At 38.3% G+C, this 21799-nt stretch overlaps 2 protein-coding genes across 2 annotated transcripts; both read left to right on the top strand.

Annotated features, from left to right (window-relative positions):
* Positions 1-282: 282 nt before the first annotated feature.
* Positions 283-1720, top strand: LOC102216461 (myeloid-associated differentiation marker-like). Its single transcript, XM_005815948.2, has one exon. The coding sequence runs from the start codon at positions 470-472 to the stop codon at positions 1331-1333; it is 864 nt and encodes a 287-aa protein (XP_005816005.1). The 5' UTR covers positions 283-469; the 3' UTR covers positions 1334-1720.
* Positions 1721-10986: 9266 nt separating this feature from the next.
* On the top strand, positions 10987-18694 carry LOC102216771 (somatostatin receptor type 5-like). The gene is made up of 4 exons (XM_023348358.1): positions 10987-11488; positions 14028-14723; positions 14823-15167; positions 16206-18694. Exons 2-4 carry the CDS (start codon positions 14049-14051, stop codon positions 16278-16280), a joined length of 1095 nt encoding a protein of 364 aa, XP_023204126.1. The 5' UTR covers positions 10987-11488; positions 14028-14048; the 3' UTR covers positions 16281-18694.
* The last annotated feature ends 3105 nt before the right edge of the window (positions 18695-21799 follow it).

The raw sequence follows: 21799 nt of genomic DNA, 5'->3' as shown, positions 1-21799 counted from the left end.
GGATAAATGTTATTCACCTCACCGAGTTTGGATTGCCTTAAAATGATTTTACCTTTGTTTCAAAGCAATAGTTCAAGAGAACACAGCGATCATTGCTATCATTGTCGTGAACATAAAATCAGCCTACACCTTGTCTTCGTCCTAGATATGAGCTGTGAACTTAGTTTGCATCAGGGACCAAAGTCCAGCAAATACTGTGAAGCTTACTTGGTAACACCCATTCAGTGTCCAATCAGTGGCTTGAAACAGGTACCATAAACAGAGCAGATAACACTAGGATGCTCAGTTACAATATACCCTGTGTTTCTGTTTCAAAGACAACGCCTCTTGGAAGGTTTGCGTTCATGGATTTCTTCATCGAGATCAGGCTGCAAAATCTGGGGACTGCTGAACAGCACTACAAAAGGAGAACTGGCTGAAATAAGTCAGGGTTTTTCATTTGGTTGGACAGATTCATCCAGGAGCAGCCATGGTCTACATGAATTTGAAATCCGTCACCCAGCCTGTGGGGATCTTACGAATATTGGCGGTCATTGTCACCTGCATGAGTTTCAGCCTGGTGGCCTCAGTGACACCTGAATCCTTGTCATACTGGGGATGGTGCATGTTCACCTGGGTCTTCTGCTGCTTCGTCACCCTTCTCATTCTCATCCTGGAGTTCACCACCATCAGCACCAAAGTGCCTTTTGCCTGGGAGGACTTCACTGCTGCCTTTGCTATTCTGTCAAGTGTAATGTGCCTGTGCGCCGCCATCATGTACCCTACCTTTTTCACCTGCAAGACATGTTACCGCCAGATTGGAGCCTCTGTGGTATCCTGGATTTGTTTTGCGTTGTACGTGGCTGAAGTGGTCCTAACACGCCTTCGCCCGAGTGGACAGGACAGTGGATTTCTCTCCACGCCGCCGGGAATAATGAAGATGCTGGAGATCTTCTTTGCGTGTCTCATCTTCCTGTCATTGGAAAGTGGCCACTACTCGGGTCAACAGTACGCCACAGGATTGAACTGGTGTATAGCTGTGTACTCCCTGTGTTTCATTTTCGCCATCACCATAATCCTGCTCACTCTTATAAATATTACCGCCTATTTTCCTTTCCCTTTTGACATGGTTGTGATTGTCTGTAATGTTTTGGCAGCTGTGATGTACCTAACAGTCATGGTTATGTGGCCACTGTATTCTTTTCACAACAATAAGAGGCCAGCGACTTGTGACCGCCTCTGTTCCTGGGATAAATTGGTTCTGATCACCGTCATGACAGTCTTCAACTCTATTGTATACCTACTGGACTCAATCTACTCCATACTTCTAGTCTTTTTTTTCAGAAATGAGTGAGTTGCTGTTCATCAAGACTATTACAAAGGGACTTATACTTTAAATAGTCTTTTCTGAACAACAAAAAAGACTATTTCTGTGCCGATAGTTGATTATTGATCATCTTTTGATTATCAAACACTTATATATGTAATGGAAAAGATTACCCAATTGGTTATACAACACAGCCAAGAAAGACAATTGGTTAAACATTAGACATGTGATATCATTGTAATAAAATGACAAATAGCTGTGTGAAACTTTGAATCACGAGGGTAATGAAATGGAAATAACACTGCACTCATACTTTAATTTTATTGTCAAACATTTATTGTCATTAATGTTAAACTGTGTCAGGTGAGGGCGAAGCTACTGTCTGAGATTAATAAACATTTATACATGCCTGAATCACTGCATAGTATTGTCTTGCCTTTCTAGTGCAAACAAAGATGCACAATATTAAGATTTGTACTAAAACTAGCAAAACATTTCTGCTCCTCTGATTTTGTAGCATTTGTAATTAAGTTTTCAGTTAATCCAGGTTGTAAAGGGACATACCATAAAAAAATATTGTGAATTAACATTGTAACTTCAAGATATAACATAAATGATGACAATATAAGCTCTCATGCTATACCATACATTCACTGATAGCGATTAGCTCTCCTCAGCCTTCCTAAAGCTTGAAGTGACTGACATGACCAGAGAGTTCTACTTATTTTCTCATTAGTTCAGATTCTAAGTATTCAGGGCACTGATAAACCAGATCTTGGCACGTCACCTTCTGTGGGCCACATCTATACTTTTAAATGTCCTTGACAGTCTAGTGTGAAAGTTGGAAAACAAATAGCTGATTCTGTACACAAATTTGAACATGCTACTTTTCTATAAATGTCACTGTAACCAGGCTCAGAAGAGGTAAACAGAGAGATGTGGGTTATTCTAAGAAATGCCAGCTCAGGGATAAACTGTCTTTACTCCAATACATGGACCCAAGCATTAATTTACAGAAGTAAAACTGCTGTACTTAGTTTGGAACAAACAGGGTCAGTCTTGTTAGGTTTAACAACGTCAACGTATCAGACAACTGATTCTGTAGAGAATGTAGCGCATACCTGGATCTTTTTTTATTTTTTATTTACGTATACAACCTTTGGGTATGTTATGCCAAATGGACCACAGAAATTATTTATTGTGTCAAAAAAGCCATCTTTAGTGTTTTTATAGATTTCTTTCATTCAGGTTTTTAAACTAAATGAAGGACTTTGTGTATTTTCAGGATTTTTTGTTGTGTTGTCGACCCCCATTTAAAAGACACTTTTAAAGTGGAGAACATGAATTGCAAATTGATTGACCTCTGTTTTATTATTATTTACCTTGAAATCACTTCAAAATTAAATGTTTTAATTGTTTCCCCCAATATAAAGATATTTTTTATTCACTGTAGATTTATCATTATGATATGGAAAACATTTATTCAGGCTTTTCACAAAGAAATAACTGTTCAGATTCATTGCCACTGCCGACTGGAAAAAAGAGTTTAATGACTTTATTTGGTAAAACTTTATTTGACGGGTTGTGAAGACGACTTTAATAACATAAAGTTACATAATTTTTAAAGTTTAATCAGTAATACTTTTAAAACAAATTTATGTCAGATCATGATTTCTTGGTTAATGTCAAGTTGTCATAACAAAGACATTTTGAATCATGTCAACTTTGTATTAAAAGTGTCATGATTTACCGAGTGGCACTTTATGACAGCAGTCATAAATATTCATGAAGACTTACTCATGTTCATGACAGGTGTTATGTCATGTTTATGACGGTGTCATGACAGTCTTATTCACAACCCGTCAAATAAAGTGTTACCCTTTATTGTTATTTAAAGGGTTAAAGTCTCAAAAATTCTCGAGTCACACACACCAACCCATCAGTTACCAGGTTTAAAAGAAATTAACTTTTCTACATTGAGTCTAGTGGGTGCAAAGGGTTTTCATCTTAGAAATGTTTTTTCAAAAATGAAAGAAATCCTTAAGGTAGCAAATATTTTTCACAAAAACGCTTTATTAAATTTTTTGATAGTTGATCTTATTTCTTTATAGATTTTTTAAATTAGTTATTCATTTATAACTGGAATATCTGTGTGGAAAGACACCTATAAAAACAGAAAAATAGCGCAGCCGAGGAAAGATGAGAAAAAGACTCATAAAGAGAAAATTATGCAACAGGGAAGAGAACAAAAACACAGAGCTGGCATTCCAGACTGGAACCATATGTGGGAAAAGTAGAAAAGCAAATCCCTTAATCAGGAAGCAGCTGCAGCTTATTGAGACGAGTCTTTAAAAAGGCATTTTTCCCTTTCAGATTTTTTTTTTTCATAGTTATTTTTTCAGGCAAGGCTGAAAAGAGAGAAAATATGACCTCAATTACTTCTGTTCTTTTTTCACCGATTGAAAACTTTAAAAGACGTCATCAAAGTCAGACTCCTAATCCCTCTGCTATTGTGTCACCTGGCATTTCAATCTGTGTGAGTGAACTCGGGTCAAATAGAGTAGCTGAAGCGTGAAAAGGTTGCTGTTCTTCTCATGTCAGTCTGACAATGAACGCATTTATGCGAAAAGACTATAAATGGTAGAAAACTATGGACAAAAAAACTCAAACCTGATTTAAATTACAAAGGGAACAATTAAATTCAACACTTTGCGTTTTGAAATTCACATCTTCCTGGATGAACTGGAACAATAGCTAAAAGAACAGTCTGTGAAACAGGAATGAAGTTGACAAGAAGAGACACATGGCCTGTCTCAATACAAAAGCAGCCTTTCAACTCAGTATGATTTGATGGGTAGAGTTAATTTTCAAATGTTGCCACAAATTCCTTGTCAAATTTGAGTCTTACCATGACCGGGTCATTATAACATATAAAGATGCTTTGATCAATGATTTGAGCTTTATTTGTTTATTGGAAACTTCATTAATTATTTGGAAAATATAGAGTATGCTAAAATGCATGGCGATGGATTTCGAGAACAGTATTAGATGTCATATGCTTTCAATGTTTTCTGATATAGTTTTATCTATTACACAATACTGATTGCATACGTACGTCTTCCTTTTCAATTGGGAAGAAAATGTATTTATATGAATTTGTATATATACATTTCTACAAAATATATACAGCTTTTTTTTTTCATGTGACAAATTTGTCACATGAAAACATTTGCTCAATATTATAATGTCAGTTCTGTCAAACAATAAAGCCTTGTAGTTTAATCTTTCATAGAAGAACAGCAAAGTCCTAAAGCACTGCATATTTATGTGCTTCCGTTTTAGCAGGGACTATTACTTTATAACGGACGCAAATTGTTTTCTCAGAAAAGTTTCAACCAGGTAAACTAAAGTGTCAAGATATTTTGATCTCAGAATCTAAGATATTATGCCCTTTTACAACAGGAAGATCTTCAGCTATAAAAAAAATTATGTTCCATGATTCAAGTCACATGGTTGGATGATGATAATCCAGTAAACCTCAGGTAAAGTGGTAAAAACGTAACTGCACACAACTTTTGGAGAACTAACTTCGGTTGTCTGTGTAAATCATAAATGTGGTTCCTCTCTTCAGTATGTTTAATCCTGCAGCTTTGTCTGCTTCTGTCAGAGCTGGTGTGTTTTTCATAAACAGTTTCCACTCATTTTTCAAAAACGCACTTTGAAAGACATGTGATTCATAAAGTTTAATCCGTAAGATAATCAGACTCAGTCGATTACAAAGTTTATCTTGTTTTGTCGAATATCCACAGCCGCAGTTTTTACAATATCCTCAGAATCTCAAAAAGCTGTTACTGAGACCTTAATTGTGAACAGCATCATCTTGTCTCAGATGTATTTCCAAGGCGCTTGCAGATCTAAATGGACTTATAGCCCCCACCCTAGCAGGTTCTGAACAGGAGGTGTCCAAAACAGATGACCAAACCATCAGAGAAGTTATGAAATTCCTCCTAATATGAATGACCGTCACTTCAGCTGGTTCTGTCAGAATCTTGATCTTTCGATCAGAATTCCTATCTCATGGCTAAAGGAGAGGGTAGGAATCCAGACGGACCAGTAAAGAGAAAACTTTTCAGCTCAGCTTCTCACCATGACAGATAACAACAGCGCCCTCATTACTGCAAACAGAAACTCAATTCTGTGTATCCACCTCCTACTCCTTCCTATTAGATGACTTCTTACTAGAACACCACTGCTCAGTGTTAAATGTCTAATACTGAATATTATGGAACAATGCCTGAATAAATCAGACACTCGCCTTTAATTAATGAGATTTAAGCATATGTGTGGTTAACATTTTGAGGTTAATGGCATTCAGCTGCTGAAACTCACCTTCAGGTCAATCTGACACACTCAGATTTTATCCGCTGAACAGATTGCACATAATCCTCATGTGTATAAAAAGATATGTCATCTCTGTCAGCCTACATGCTGGAGGTTGAAGTGACTTGTGCCTTTCATGGTAATGCCTGTGGCAGACTACAGCTCCATCTGGAGTCTTTCTGGGGACAAACAGCTTTGTTACTTGTTTCAGGCAAGTCTGCGGCAAACGTAAATCTATATGATTTTACATATAACAGAGATGCAGCAATCTCTTTTGTGGATTGCAGTTTTGACACACAGCACCTTTGCAAATTATTCATATGCATCAAACATTTTTTACTTTTTATCAAGAAAAAATGGATTTTATGCAGTAGACAAAAACAAAATGGTGCGTAAAAATAATGTAGAGGGAATTGAGTAAATGCTTTTGTTTGTTTGCCATGTATTCATATTTAGACCACTGGCTTTGCAGAACCTTCTTTTTGCTATCAGGTGACTGGTTTTCAGTCCTCCAGATTTCTGCAGACTAAAACTCCTGCTACTCTTTTCACAAATACCTCAAGCTCAGCCAGATTAAGCCATTTCAAACTTCATGTTTCATTTTGCAAGTCAGACAAGGTTGCATTTTTGTCTTATCTGACCAGAGCACCTTCATTCAAACCATAAATAGAACACAACTTCCCTTTAAAACTTTGTTCGCTATGAAATGAAGATCTGCAGATTTATGTTCCACAGATTTTTCTTCCTGATCTGTGGATCAATGCATCTCCTCACCATGTATCTCTTTGCTGCTTCAGTGTGCACGGCTAATAAGTCAAGGCATTGTTATTTGATTGGCAGCCGAGGCAGTATGCTTTTTGTCTTGAAATGATAAATTGTGACATATAACACTGAGACAAAGTGTTGTGTAAACACTTGAGACATCCGTATTTGACTGGGATGTGTAATCATCAGAGAAACCATGCAGGCACACAGACAGTGATTCTGCTGCTTTTATAGCCTTTGACCTCAAGATGCAGTGTTAGCCAAACAGTCGCCTCCGTAGACATCTTTCATTTCTTACTCTTCCATTAAAATCTCGGTCTTTGTTTTCTTTACTATCAAAAGGTGGAGTATCGATTTTGCTGGATCGAGACCTCTGTTTCATATACACACACAAACGCAACTCGGACTAGATTTAACCGGACAGCGATCGATCCCAGACAGCTTCAAGCTGCCAGTGGCAGACACCACTCTGATATGATCGCAGTGCCCAAAGACAGACAGCTCGATTTAGAAACGGGGGACATACCAATCGCTTTGAGCCTTGGTGACTCAACATAGTAAAATTAGAGAGCATGAGAAACAGAGAAAAGCTGTTGTTTGCAAATTTGATCAGAGCAACTGTCTGCACCTGTCTGTCACATCGATTAGAAATTATAAAATTGATGCTCTTCTCTTTAAAGTGTTAAAATATCACCACACACTAATTCCCCAAATTCAAAAGTATGTGTGCAGAGTTCTAGATGACAGCAAAAACTCTTGCAATAAAGCAGGTATTTCAAAATTTCATTGTCACAATAGAAAATTAACTGTGGAAAAGAAAAGGAACAGCAAACAGAGATGAGCATGTGTACCCTCCCTAAACTCTGCTTATTACAATCTAATTACAATCTGATGTGTGGTGTTTTCCATCTCCGATGACTTGCACACACAGGTAGTAAACCTGATTTATTGTCATGGTCGGTGGAAATTAGATCACTTTTGCAAATCCAATAAGTATGTAAACACAGCAACATAAAATGATATGGGTTGTACAAGATCAAAGGAAACGGCGCAGCCTTAAAAGGCAGGGGAAACTTAAATTCTCAAAATAGGAAGTAAAAGTGATTCTTAAGTTTCTATTAAATATTTTTCATTTAAAAATGCTATAAATCTGTGTTAACTTTACATTTTTGTCAATAAGTGGACAGGTGAGTGGGTTTTGCTCCAGTTGCATTGACAGGATTAGCATTACTCCCCAGAAACACAACAACCTTACAACTTGAGCTGAGGCAGAAGGCCTGGAGATCAGGACTCAAACTGTGACAATTTCCTAATCTTCAGATATTCTTGGATTATGCTGCTGAAAACTCTGACTGAAAACATATCTAATTACTCAATGTCAACACTTCGCATTGTGCAGTAATGTTTCTCTAAGGAAGCACATCTGAGTGCATGACATACAGGAATTTGATCAATTTGAGAGAAATACTCATATTTTCTTTTTGAAAAAATGAAAATATGTGCAATACAGTATGTCAAGAAAATCCGAGCTCATCCCACTTCCCCATGCTGGAGATTTTAGTTTAACAGTAATAATAAATAAAGTTATCTTTAAAATGAATCACTCAAGTGACATCAAGGCCCAACAGTAGACTTAAGTGTCAATAAAATAAATCTGGTTGTGTGTGTTGTTTTTGTCTCATGCAAACTTTGCTTTAATTCTACTTTTTTCTATCTAATCATAAGAAATCATAGTCAGACAGAGAGAGTCATGAAACAGGAAAAGCAGGTTTCCTGGAAAAAGAGGAAGTAAGTTCCAGCCTGCAGATTTATAAAAAATAGCTGAGACTATTCCTTATTTTAAATCATGAAAGTTTAAAGAATGAAATCTAAACATTTTGGTAATTTGATAAGATTCAAAGTAAAATACTTATATTAATATTGGTTTACTTGTAATAATATTTACACGAACATTTGTGGGAACAGTTACAAGAAAAACAAGTAACTGTAACTTTGGCATCAAATAATTAGAATCATGTATTATTCTTGGTTTCTTTTCAGAAAAACATCTGTAATAACTCACATTAGGATTATAATAAGTATAATTAATAAGTTATGGTTATAAAATCATAAATGAATGATAAATCAGAGAAGCTGAAGAAAATAAATGTGATATAAGTTATGGTTATAAAATTATAAATGAATGCTAAATCAGAGAAGCTAAAGAAAATAAATGTGATATAAATGTGATTTTGACATTGAACTTGAAATGGTGTAAAAAGGTGTAACTGCAATTAAACATCACTGATATGTTGGAGGTAGAGAGTAGGTGAAAGGTGAAAGGCAAGGAACTAACAGGAGAGCAGAGATGATCAACGCCTTATTTAGAGAGTAGGTGAAAGGTTGTGCAGGCAATGGACATAGGAGGTTGAGCAACCCTGAGACATTAGCACAGACATCAGGAAATGTCTGTAAGACAGTGATGGATATGAGATCATCTGTCTGAGCAGTCAGAAACCCTATAAAAGGTGAGTGCAAAAGAGGAACCGTTCGTTGGATCCTCCGGGCAGCTTCGAGCCAAGATCGAGATGGACAAAGAACTCTGCAGCTGAAGAAGAGCCGGGGCCACGGAGCCGAAGACTGTCCGGCCATGGGGACCAACCCGTCAGCCCCACAACCTGTGGCTTCAAATCGCACTTCTCTCATCGGCTGGGTTCAGACCCCAAAGACAAAGATGAAGACAAAGGCAAAGACAAAGAAGAAGAACTGGTGCCTTCCTTCCTGCCAGCACCAAGTCCTGTGTGACCTCACCATCCATGCGGAGAGGAGGCTCATCAGACCTACAGAGATTCCTGCCTTCGCTGATCAACATCTTCCTCCTGCTGCAACACCTTCTTCATCATCAGACCTGCGGAGATCCTGGCCTTCATCGATCGGCGTCTTCCTCCTGCTGCAACACCTTCTTCATCATCAGACCTGCGGAGATCCTGGCCTTCATCGATCGGCGTCTTCCTCCTGCTGCAGCACCTTCTTCGTCGTCGTCGTGCCAGGTCTGGGGTTCGAGGCGCCAGGCTCCGTCCGTCTCTCTCAAAGGTTCCTTTTTTAGTTCTCAGTGTCAGCAGTAGGGAAAGATAGACTAGATGATTGATTTTACTTATTTGATTATTTCTGCTACTGAATTAAGCTGTACTGACCCTTGCAAAAATGCCTTACTAATAAAATATTTAGCATAAAGAAAATCTAAAAGATGTTGTGGACATTCAGTTAATGAGTCACCTTAAAGTTCTTTGATGGTTGTAAAATAGCTGTGATGTTTGATTCTGGAGAGGAAAAAGTTTAAAATGTTTTTAAGTTGCTGGTAGCCCAAATTTAAAACGTCATCCTTGGGACTCGCCCGAGTCACTAAAACCTACCTGGTTCAATAACAAATGCAAGTTGTAAAATAAGAGAACGAGCGACCGTTAACAGGTGTGCTCTGTGAAACTAGTTGGCTGTAGGCTGCTCAGTCTGGCTAATTCACAGAGGGAAGAAGGGTGAGACACCTGGATGTAGGCCGTTAAAAATCAGGTGAATCGTTTCTCGAAACCAGCTTAAACAGAGTTTACTTCAGTTCTGGACAGGGTAAATCCCGGCAGATTTAGGAAACTCAATTAACCCGTTAGATGGAGAGCTGGTAGCACATCTCCCCTCTCAGAAGAGGAAGTAGAGAGAGAGAGAGTAGAGACAGAAAGGAGGGGGGGGGTGTTGCGCAACAACAAGTACATGTTCTAATGTTTGTTTAGTTACATTAATATTTAAAATTAAGGACTGTTTTGTCTTTTCTATTTTTGTAATGGTGAATTATAATTACCAGTGGTAGCAAGCGTAATGCATCAGATGACTTCAAACAGAATAACAATGGGGTTTTTTGACATTAAAAATGTGTTAAAGTTTACATAGAGAGAGACATGTGCTGTAGGTTTGTGGGCTAAGAGTGAAGATTGCATCTAGCAAATTAGGATATTTGCTCCAGTATATTTTTGCACGTGTGCGATAGGTCTATGGTGGTAAAGAACAAACAGAGCCAAAATGCAGATGGGTAGATTTACCCATGGGTTTAATTACCCATCTACCAAGGGAAATTAAATTCATTAGATCTACAATCATGATCAAAAGAAAGTGGAACTGGACGCTCTGCATTCAAAGGAATAAGCTGGAGGAACCAGGAACTTGCTAGAGGTATAAGTTATCCTTCCTGATCTGGGAACAACTTTGGATCCCCCAGAGTGCGGTTACATTATGCCAAATTCAAAAAACAATGGATGAATAAAGAAACTTTCCAAAACCAGCAAACAGACTTTGACTGCTCAAGTTAGTTAAACTGGAGGATCAGATTTTGTCCATCTCTCTACAAGTCCAAGATAAAACACATTCTGTGTCCCTGTATGTGCAGCAGCCTTGTGCTAACTCTGCATTGACAGAGATGAGCGCAACATAAAACTAATGACTTGAGCTCAGACTACCACCATCAAATCTTAATCCTGCCTAATCTGTTCTCACAATTCACCATCTTTTCTCTTTTCTTCCCAAACACCTCCAGGAGGACTCAGACTCATCCATTTAGATCTGACTAATTCAGTAGAAGAGGGAAAGGCATATATTTTAGTTGGTGGTTTGAAATCCGCCAAGAAGAGGAAAGAAATGAACTTATTGTCATTTAATTTGCACCAACAAATGGTATTGGAGGTGTTGACAACAAGCCGTGGGCGGGACCGTTTAATCCAAACGCTGTGTGACGTTTTCCCCACTTAAATACAGACAAGGTTCCCGCTGCGCAGAGGCTTTCCCATCTTCGCAGGAGCGCGGGTGCATTGTTCTTACCGATGAACTTTGAAGCAGTTACTAAACGAAAGTTAATAATCTGAGCATGTCAGCATGGATGCTAGAGCACGAGGATTTAAGGAAAAATAGAGCAAACTTGGATAACAAGTGGCGTTTGTATCAAGGATCGGGAGAGAAGCGCAGTAAGAGTGAACAGTCCCATCACCGCATGAGCGTTGGAGTCGCAGAAGCGCACAGGTAGGTTGGATCTCCATCTGCACAGCATGGACAACACCTGGAAGTGAAATTACAAATTGATTTCATGTATGTAGGCCCTGAACATCTTCAGTGTGAATCGCACAGCGAATCCAATTCCGACATTTACTTGTGGATTTTTACGCATTATAAACATAATACTACATTTGCCGTGGGATAGGAGGTAACCAAATTGAATTAAAATCGCATACCTTTGTTTGTAGATGTTCCGTCTGTAGTTTCCATAATCTGTGACTGACAAGGATAATTTTAGATATCGTTGACTAATTTTGTGTCAATTAAATATTTATCCCACGCTAAGGAGTTTGCTCTTTGTTTATTTTTGTCTTAAAGATGTCACCAGTTACCCTAATTATGAAAACTTATTTCCGTTAATTTCCCTGGAGAGCGCGCGAAGCCATATGGTTTAAAGGGGGCGAGTAAATAAGCCCCAAGGGTTTTTTTTATTTTTTTATTTAGTTTTTATTTTTTTACTGTGTGCATAAATCCAGCGGGCAGGCATATGAGCGCTTTTATAAGCTGCGGCATTTGGCAATTAGAGATTTATGGGCAGAAATGTCAAACCCCTCTGCGGCCTGAAGAGGACAGAGACATATCGTGTTTGTTTTCCCAACATCACGCTGCGGGCTGCGCGTCGCTCCAGTGTTTTGGAGCGTGGTGCAGCGAGTCCTCACGTCAAAAGTTTTTATTTGTCCAAAACATCTTCACTGCCTCGGGTTGCAACGTTTGACATCTGACAATTATCCATCCGACTCTCCATTAGCTGAAGCCGCCTCAGCATTTTGCGTGAGTTGTTGAAGGCAAAGGCTCAAAGGTTGCTGTCCATCAACTGACACTAATATGATTATTATCGTTTTAGGGCAGCGAGATTCATAATGGTTGCTGTCATAATGACTGCAAGGATTAGCATAATGTCTACAGGTTTGGCATTTATGTTGTGCGGAAACATTTAGCTGATTGAGTTACAGTCAGAGCATTAAACTTTGAGCAATGGGCTCATTTTTTATTATTTGAAACAGAATCTGACCAGAATATGTGAAGTTCAGGATTTTCTTAGACATCACCTGCTGTTAAGGATATTTTAAGTCTTTAAAAAATGCTTCGCTGTGAATATTGGTTGTTTAATAAATTGTTGTCTGTTTACATGTCAGCACATTATTTGCTTGTCAGTGTTGTAAACTTTTTTTTATTTTTTATTTTTTTGCAAAACTCACTGACCTGAATAAAAGCATTTTGGGGCTTTTAATATAAATTTATTGAAGCTGTGGAGTATAATACTGCGACTATTTGCTCTCTTTCTGATTTCTTTTGTTTTGCTTTTATGTCGGTACTTGCATTTCAGCTCATCAAACAGACTCTTAAATCAGGAAATGATAACTTGTGTGAATGCAAAACACAGTTTTCAAATTATTATTGCGTTATTCTTTTAAGGGAACAAGCTATCCAACTTGTTCAAATAATCAATTAAAATCATAATAGATAAATCATTTAAACAGACAGACTTGTCAGACAGCATAAAGTAGGATAGTTGAGCTCACAAAGCAACTGATCACACACCAATCTAAAGAAATTTAAGAGCAAATGTGAAGCAAAGCCTTTGACATTCATTCAGGAAATGGTTACAAATGCGTTTCTAAGGTTATGGGAGCCTGTCAAACCACAGGGAAAGTCGTTCCCCACAAATGGAATAAATGTGGATCAGTGGCCAAACCTCTCAGGAGCTACCGATCATGACCTGGACAACTTGTCAAAGAGGTCAAAAAAGAACCCAGTACACAACATCTAGAGCACCGCAGGCCTTACTGGACTTAACAAAGGTCAGCGTCCATGTTTCTACAATAAGAAAGAAACTACAGTGTGTGTTAGAAAACCACACACTGTATGATTAGATGTCCTATTTTTTGTGACTATATTTTTTTGATAATGTTAGATACTTGGAAATCATATTAGCTTACTTGAACTGTAAAAAGCTGATATTTCATACTTGACAACCATAAACCAATACAAACAGTTTTTAAAATCCGTTTAACTTCTTATCTTTTAAAAGGACATTGTAATTTCGGAAACACATTGCTCTTCATTGATAATGTTACTGCTAACATAAATAACACATTAAGCACTCCAAATATCAAACCACTTCCCACGTTTTTTTTTTTATCTTTGTCTCCTTTATTGACATTTGGTCCATCTAGAGTGCCATTAAAACTGTTTAACTGATGCCATTCTTCTAAAAGTGCAATTTCCTTTTATAAGAAATTGCATGTTGGCCACGTTCCCAGACAGTTCACTGGAAAGTTTCTCTCCGCTCTTGGTAAATATGGGCCCCTTGCCCAGAGATTACCACACACACCTGTGTTGTGTCGAGTGTGTATAGTGCAGAAGTTTGACATAGCAATTGTTCTCTGAACTAGGAATTCACAGAATACTCAAACAGTCAGAATGAATTGTTCCTTCTAGGTAATGGCTGCCGTTGAAGCATAAATAACAATTACAATTGTGTACATGTCTTTTCTCTCTTAAGATAATCCTCCATAACATCAGCATGGACATCAGCAGCTCCTCCTTCAACATGACCAACTACAATGAGACAATAATGTCTGAGAATACCAGCAGCACCAACGATTCAGACACAACCCCACCAATGCCCTTCAGTGAGGTTACTGCAGTAATCTACACTACTGTCTTCATAGTGGGACTCTTGGGTAATGCATTAGTTATCTTTGTAGTTGCCCGCTACACCAAAATGAAGACAGTGACCAACATGTACATCCTGAATTTAGCCATGGCAGATGAACTCTACATCCTGGGGATCCCTTTAATAGGGACCAACAGTGCACTATCCTACTGGCCATTTGGTAATTTCCTCTGCAAGGTGTCCATGACTTCTGATGGCATGAGCCAGTTCGCCTCCACCTTCTGCCTGACGCTGATGAGCATTGACCGCTTTCTCGCTGTGGTTTATCCTATTCGCAGTGCCAGATGGCGAAAACCCCAAGTAGCCAAGATTTTAAATGGCCTGGTGTGGGTTATTTCATTCCTGATGGCGCTGCCGCTCACCATATTCTCGAGTGTGCAGGATAAGTTCAACACGTGCAACATAAGCTGGCCTGATCCTTCAGCGAAGTGGTCACTTGCTTTTATCCTCTACACATCCATAATGGGCTTCTTCGGCCCTCTGATTGTCATCACCCTCTGCTATCTAATTATTGTCATCAAGGTAATTAAATGTTTACATATCCTCTTTGTCTTGAATTAGCAAAAAGCTTATGACTTTAATTTAGCTTCTCAAAATCTCACACCATCTTCCGTCTTTCAGGTGAAATCTGCAGGCCTACGCGCAGGCCTGACAAAGCGGCGCAAGTCAGAGCGCAAGGTGACTCGCATGGTGGTGATCATCGTGCTGGTCTTTGTGCTTTGTTGGCTTCCCTTTTTTATCGTCAACATTGTCAACCTGTTTCATGTCATCCCTGAGAGCAAATTCACTGCTGAACTCTACTTTTCCATGGTCATCCTCACCTACGTCAACTCCTGCGCCAACCCAGTCCTCTACGGTTTCCTCTCGGACAAATTCAACCAGAGCTTTAAGGCAGTGCTTTGCTTCTACAAGCAGGTGACTACTGCAACTTCGGACCTAGTGGAGAGCAGACAGAATGGCAATAAGGTAAAAAAAAAATAAATTCTTATTTTCAATCAGAAAGTGCATAATGCCTGTAAAGTAAGTAGGTCCTAGTGTGGAATCCCTGCATGTAGATGGTGCCTCATGCATGTTTTCTCTCAGGGCATTCTGCTTTCTTCCAACCATCAAAAAGATCAATTGCTCACTTTTAATTCCTATGACATTATATTGACCGATTGATGTAGCCACAAGCCCCTCTGCAAACCTTCAAGAATCAAGCAGGAAAAAACAATGAATATGAATTACATAGAAGAGAACATGTTCATGTGAAAAATAGTCTGAGTGAACACAGCTTCCTGTTTCTCTTAAACATGGAAGTTAGGCCTTTTTCTGTATTGGATGACATGCATGAGCAGGATCCAAATATGCTTCACTATTCTCTGGGGTTATGCTTTTTTGAAACATACTGGGGCAAAGAGGAAAACCTTAAATTTAGATGTTTTCACCATTTAGATGTTTTCATACGTATTTTTGTACGAATACAACCACAAACCTTATTGTTTTTACTTAGTATTGTACATAATATAAAAGCTCAAAGTCTAATTGTGTAATTTTGAAGTAGAAGGAAAATTTTACAAATACAAAACTGACTATTATGGTGTGCAAATGTTTTCTACCAATTTTAGTGTTAAACATTTGATATAATCCAGAGGATTATTAAATTGCATTGTAAATAGAAACTACATGTGGGTTATTTATTCTACAGTTCTACTTTGTGGACAATTTAGAGGATTGTTAGAGAATCTTAGAGAAGAAGCAGCATCCTAAAGACCAAGGTACAAAGCAGAAGGGTCAGAGAAACGATTGTGGAGTATTTTACATCAAGCATGGGTTACAAACAGTATCCAACACTTTGGACATTTCACTGAGCACAGTTCATAAACAGAAAGTAGAAAGAGAATGGAATGGAAACCAAACCAAGACATGGTCTAACCTGAAAGCCATATAAATTGCCATATGAGAGATTAAATCTGTGCTGCTCCATAATCTTAAATCTCATATTTGTGTCTCATTTTTTCACAGTCCATCCAGATGGAGGTTGTAAAGAGTCCCGATGTTGAGCCTTTCACCGCAAAACCTGCAACGGATTGCCAGTAATTTCTGTTTTGTTGCTGATCCAAGTTGTGCACTGGTGGACCACAAGGCATTCTGACGTTTTACCCATGGGGTTTCATGCTGACATGGAATTTCCTGACTTTATTTCGGTTTGCCCTGTTTTTCACTGTCACATCTCTGCAGAGGCTCACTGAACTGTCTGAAGACAGTTATTTTACCAATCACTGCATTTTTTTTGTTACGTCTTTGTAAACTGCAATGGACAGTTATAATTTTTTGTTGTTGTAATATAAGATATTTACAAGACTGTCAAACAACTTTAATCCCTTTAGACTTATTTTTTTGTTTTTATGTGTCTGTTTTTAAGAAGATAATGCCTTTGCTTTAGTTTGCTGTCTATACCATTTGTTTTGGCTGTATATTTAGAATGACTGTTATTTAGCACAGAAAGACATCTTATGGATGTATTTTGCTACATGGCTCACCACTAGGTGACCAAATCAGGATAGTTTGATTTATTTACTGGCAAGAATCAACTGATTGGTGGTACTCTATGTGACTAAAATGGGAAAGTGTAACAGAAGTATCGATGTCCTAATATAAAATCCAGAGGAAAAAATGTGATTGGTAAGAACAATCAACAGCATGACGACCTGTTGATCGTTATGCTTTGACAAGATTTTGACGAGCTTCAGTCATCTCCCCATAAAAGGCAGCAGCACTCACCCAAACAAGTAGCCTTCTCTGCCCACTGGGCAGCTGCAAGCCCCCTTCCTCCATAAACTCTGATTGGACTGGATCTGAAGGCATCTGTTGGGAGCAAACCCAGCCCCAATGGACTTCACAACAATATGGTACCAGACATTCCAGGACACCACCAGATGTTGTTTGTGCACATTCTGATTTGTCAAAGCTTTAGTTTTAGGAGAAAATGAAGATCCTGCAGGTCATACTCTCATATATAGCTGATTGATTCCAGCTGTTGTTATATGTCTTATGTTATCCAGTTCTCAGTTTGTAATGTTTGCAGTATTTTGTTGCAACAGAGAGAAAAATGACCTCCTGGCTGCCATTGTGGGGGCCTCATTCTAGGGTTTTATGTTGACTTGCAAATTTTTTACACATGTTTTAGTAATGTGAAAATTGTCTTCTAAAAAGACAGCCAATTGTTTTTTTTCTCTCTCTCTCTCTTTGGCTTACCTCCAGTTTATGCAGTAAGGGTGGGATGATATGTGTGACATTAACATCTTTTATTTTTATCTGTCTTTTCTACTGACACTGACATTTCCTCACAGGTGTATCCTGACCCCAACCAAATGTTAATAATGTTCATAAGATGTTTGAATTTGTTTGAGAAACTAACCAAGTAAATAGGTCGATTAAATGACAAGACACATCACATTTATATGTATTGGTGAAAATGTGAATTCTGAAATAAAAGGTCAATCTAAAAATCGAGCATACAACATAAATGATAACATGAATACAGTATTATGAATGTTGGTACACCCTAATTTTAGGGGTAAAAAACACCATTATTTAGTTCAAGGGGTTTCACAAATAAGAAAGAAATCTATACCACAACTTGAAAAAAGTATCCTTTCTTTTCACTGGATTTTGTGTTCTCACATCATATCACAACCACACCTTCTTGTGCTATTTGTCTAAAGTGCACTCATATATATTGCATTGTCTTGTTCAGCCCCTTCTCCAAGCTTGTTTACCGACAACCTGTTTTTGAGATGGTTCGTAGGGGTGAAGGCGCAGCAGACATTCTGCAGCCTCTGATGTCCTGTTTGTTTGTTGTCACGCTCCTTCAGGTCCATCAACCTTAATGTCAGTGGAAAAAGAATAAACCATAAACAGTATCATTACAAAACAGAAGAAAGTTGCTAAACGAGAGCTGGTTTTGGATTGTTGGCTGATTCTGAGAAAGAGATAAGAGGAGGCTAAGATTACCTGACAGAAGGAAAACAAACAGAAGTTGGTTACTGAAGGGCATACTAAAGGTAATCCATGCCTGAGGACACAAACACTTACAGTGGATTATCCTTGCCACCAAACACTGTAACTTACAGAAAGACCTTAATGTGGTATTTAGCAATATAAAATAATTAACGAAATCCAAACTGACCTAAATCAACTAATATTTCATCTAATTTTCTGACAATAATGTAATCTACATTAATATATTACGTATGCATGAATATATAGTGTCACGCTTATGTTGTTAGGAAACTAATGGTATCTGAAACAGAAAGAAATGTGAACCAAATTTATTTTGGAATTGTATTGTTTTAGATTTAGGGTCATTAGTAAGTAATAGGCAGTAATCATTCAACAGCTATTCTATGTAAATCTGTGATTAAAGTTAAGATTAATGCTTTAAAAAATGCAAGACTAAATTACTATGTAAACGCCCTATAAGAAGAATAAAGTTTGTTCTTTGCAAACATTGTTACGCCGATAAACTACATTGCTTTTACATCCATCCATCCACTGTCCTCCGATTGTCAGGGATTGCAGATCCAGGAGGAAAGCCGCATCTTCCAGCTCATTCTGGGTGATCACAAGGTGTCCCAGGCCAAAAAAGATGCACAGACCCTCCGGTGGAGTCTGGGTCATCCCTGGCGGTGTGTCTGGAAAAGCCCAAAAGGAGGCACCCGATATTGCAACCTGGTCAGATCCTCGAACCATTTCTACTAACTCCTTTTGTTGGGGAGAAGCAGCGGCTCTTTTTTAGGCTCCCCACAATGACAGAGCTTCTCTCCCTCTCTCCAAGGCTGAGTCCGGCTTTGCTGAACTCACTTTGGCAGCTTGTATCTTGGATCTTGCTCTTTAGGTCACGATCAAATCTTATCACCACAGGTGACGTTTGGAATGTAGACGGACCGGTAAATCGGGAGTGGCACCCGTTTTACTGCAGCTGAAGCCCCGCTCCGTCTGTCCGTCCTGCCGTCACTCCAGAGCAAAACACCGAGATACCAGAGTCCTCTACTTGAGGCAGAGCCTGATGCCCAACCCATAGAGAACAGCCAATCTTTTTTTTCCAGTTGAAAACCTCAAATGAAGTTGTAAAAATACCGTTTGTATTTTTTTTTATTACTTTTTGCATTATGTAATCTGTAACCAGACAGACTGCCATCTCTGCCGTTTTCTCATAAGCATGCCAGCATTTACACTGTAGTCAATACAAAGAACAGAGTGCTGCGCACAGACTGGTTCGGTTTATTAGAAGTCTAATACACAGTATTACGCTGTCCTTGCCTAATGTTTAACTTTTATACAGTTTGGAGCATTGTGGTGTTGCTCTGAGAATACCAGGCTGAAGACAGAAATAGCCTGAGGTGGTTTAAAAGTATCTGTTGCTGTACTCACAAATTAACCAAACCCACTCCCCCTAACAACTCATTAATGTATTATTTTTATCATAACATACTGAAGCATGTATTGTATTAAACATGTGTGGATGGTTTCTCATTCCTCTACTTAATGTGTACAGCACAGCCTTCAGGAATGTTCACTATTGTTTAACAGCTCTCTGCTAATTTTTTGTGATAGTCTGTTATTATTTCTGCAGCACCTGCCTGTGGCTATATTAAACCCCCTGTGTCACACATTCTGGCGCTTGAAGAAATGTGTATAATGAGTAGACAAAAGCACCAGTGAGGTTAATTATTGTATGGGTCGGTACCACTGTTAATGGCATGGAGGCTGGTTTGCTGATTTTTTTCTGGATTTCTGAGTATTGGATCAAGAACATAAGGCCAAAACATGAAAATCAACTCTAGGAAAGTCATTGCACAATGTGTTCCATTTGATAGTGATACTGGGTTTGCAGAAATATTAACTGAGATTAATGATGGATGATTGTCTTGTTGAGTCAGATAGAGAAAGTGTTTGGTTTATGTGTTTTCATAAGGATAGAGAGAGGGGAGTAAGGAAAAGGCCTCATCTACAACAACAAATACTGAAAAATAAGTCAGAAGAGACCAGATTCAGAGTCTTATTAGAGATTAATCAGTTCTGTGGCACAAGCTCTGATACGCGTTAACATATGCATATGATGATATTTCAATTGCAATGCCTCATCAATGCATTTAGGTGACACAAACAGATATGACAAATATTAATTCATTATTAATGTGATTCAAACATGAGAAATATGAGAACTAAATGGTACATAGAAATAGAAGAAACCGGCATTTATTTTTAAAAAGAATCTTTGGTCTGAATCTTCAATTCAACTTCAGTTCCATCATTTGGGGGGGGGAATCTATTTAGAGCTAAAATGAACATTTTAACACACTTTTCTTTCTCTTTCTTCTTTTTCTGTTTTAGTTATCCCAACAGGCTGTTAAATGAAATTCTTTTGACTAAATTATGCGCTGAAAGTCACAACTGTTAGATGCAGATTATTTGTGCAGAGCAGCAGCAATACAAACCTTTTGCACATTTTTGAGAGTTCCTGTGAAGTTTTGGGAACATAAACTCTTTCTCTTGCAGGCTGCGGTGTTTTGGCTGTACACAGAAGATGCACGGATAATAGATGGGGTTCAGGAAGAAGTGAAGGAGGAGTGACTTGCCTTGTGTGGTTAATTAAAGCTGAGCGCTGTGCCCTTCTCTGCCCCATGCTGTCTCTTTCTGCCTCAGCCAGGAGAAAAGGCTAGATGCCTTTGTCTCTTTCATTAACTTACATGAGTTAATAGCTCTGGCAAAATGCACTCAGCATATTTGTCAAAGAAAACCAGCTGATAGTAAGAACTGCTTGTATTCAAAAATGAGATTCTTTTTTAATATATATATATATATATATATATATATATATATATATATATATATATAACATTTAGGAAACTTGAGAGAAGTGATGATTTTTGGAACTGTATCCCATCAGTTTCTGAATTTATTCTCACACCCATCCATCAGTGCTTGATGCATGCCAGAGGTTTGCGCAACCAGAAGAATTTTCCTCTCGCAGGTCTTTCTCTCGCCCCCGCTCATTTGATATTTAGGTAACTCTCTGTAAAAGGGAATACACGGGAGTGGGAGGAAATGCACGGCGGGGAGCGTTTCAGTGTGTCAGTACTGATTAAAGCAGGTCAAAAATGTTAAGCAATAGAGCCTGGTTGAATTTATCACAGTTTTAAAATAGGATATTTATGCAGTATGAGGTCAAGAAATCTACCTCAACAAATGTTTTCAATTTCCCCCCTAACCCTTATTATGTAAATCATTTTGTATGTATTAGCAGACCTCTTTTTTGTTCTGTTTTGGACTTTACGCTATGTACCCCCTGTGTTTGGTGCCTCATCGATGCATTTAGGTGACACAAACAGATATGACAAATACTAATGATGACTACCCCAAGAAAACTCTGGTTTTATCATTTGATACCTGCTTTAATGCAAAGGCAGAGATAAAGTAAGCGTTGCCTAATTAATAAACCGATCCATAGCTGAATTTCAGAAAAAGGCTCCAGTATTCATTTACAAAAAAAAAAAAGACTATTTCTCTCTGGCTGTCGGTCCGTTATCGCCCTCAAGTGGATTTATCTAAAT

The sequence above is a fragment of the Xiphophorus maculatus genome, chromosome 16 (assembly GCF_002775205.1).
Source record: "Xiphophorus maculatus strain JP 163 A chromosome 16, X_maculatus-5.0-male, whole genome shotgun sequence".
In the NCBI taxonomy this organism is placed as follows: domain Eukaryota; kingdom Metazoa; phylum Chordata; class Actinopteri; order Cyprinodontiformes; family Poeciliidae; genus Xiphophorus; species Xiphophorus maculatus.
The sequence above is the reverse complement of the archived record's forward strand: the minus strand, read 5'-3'. Positions and strand labels throughout refer to the sequence as shown.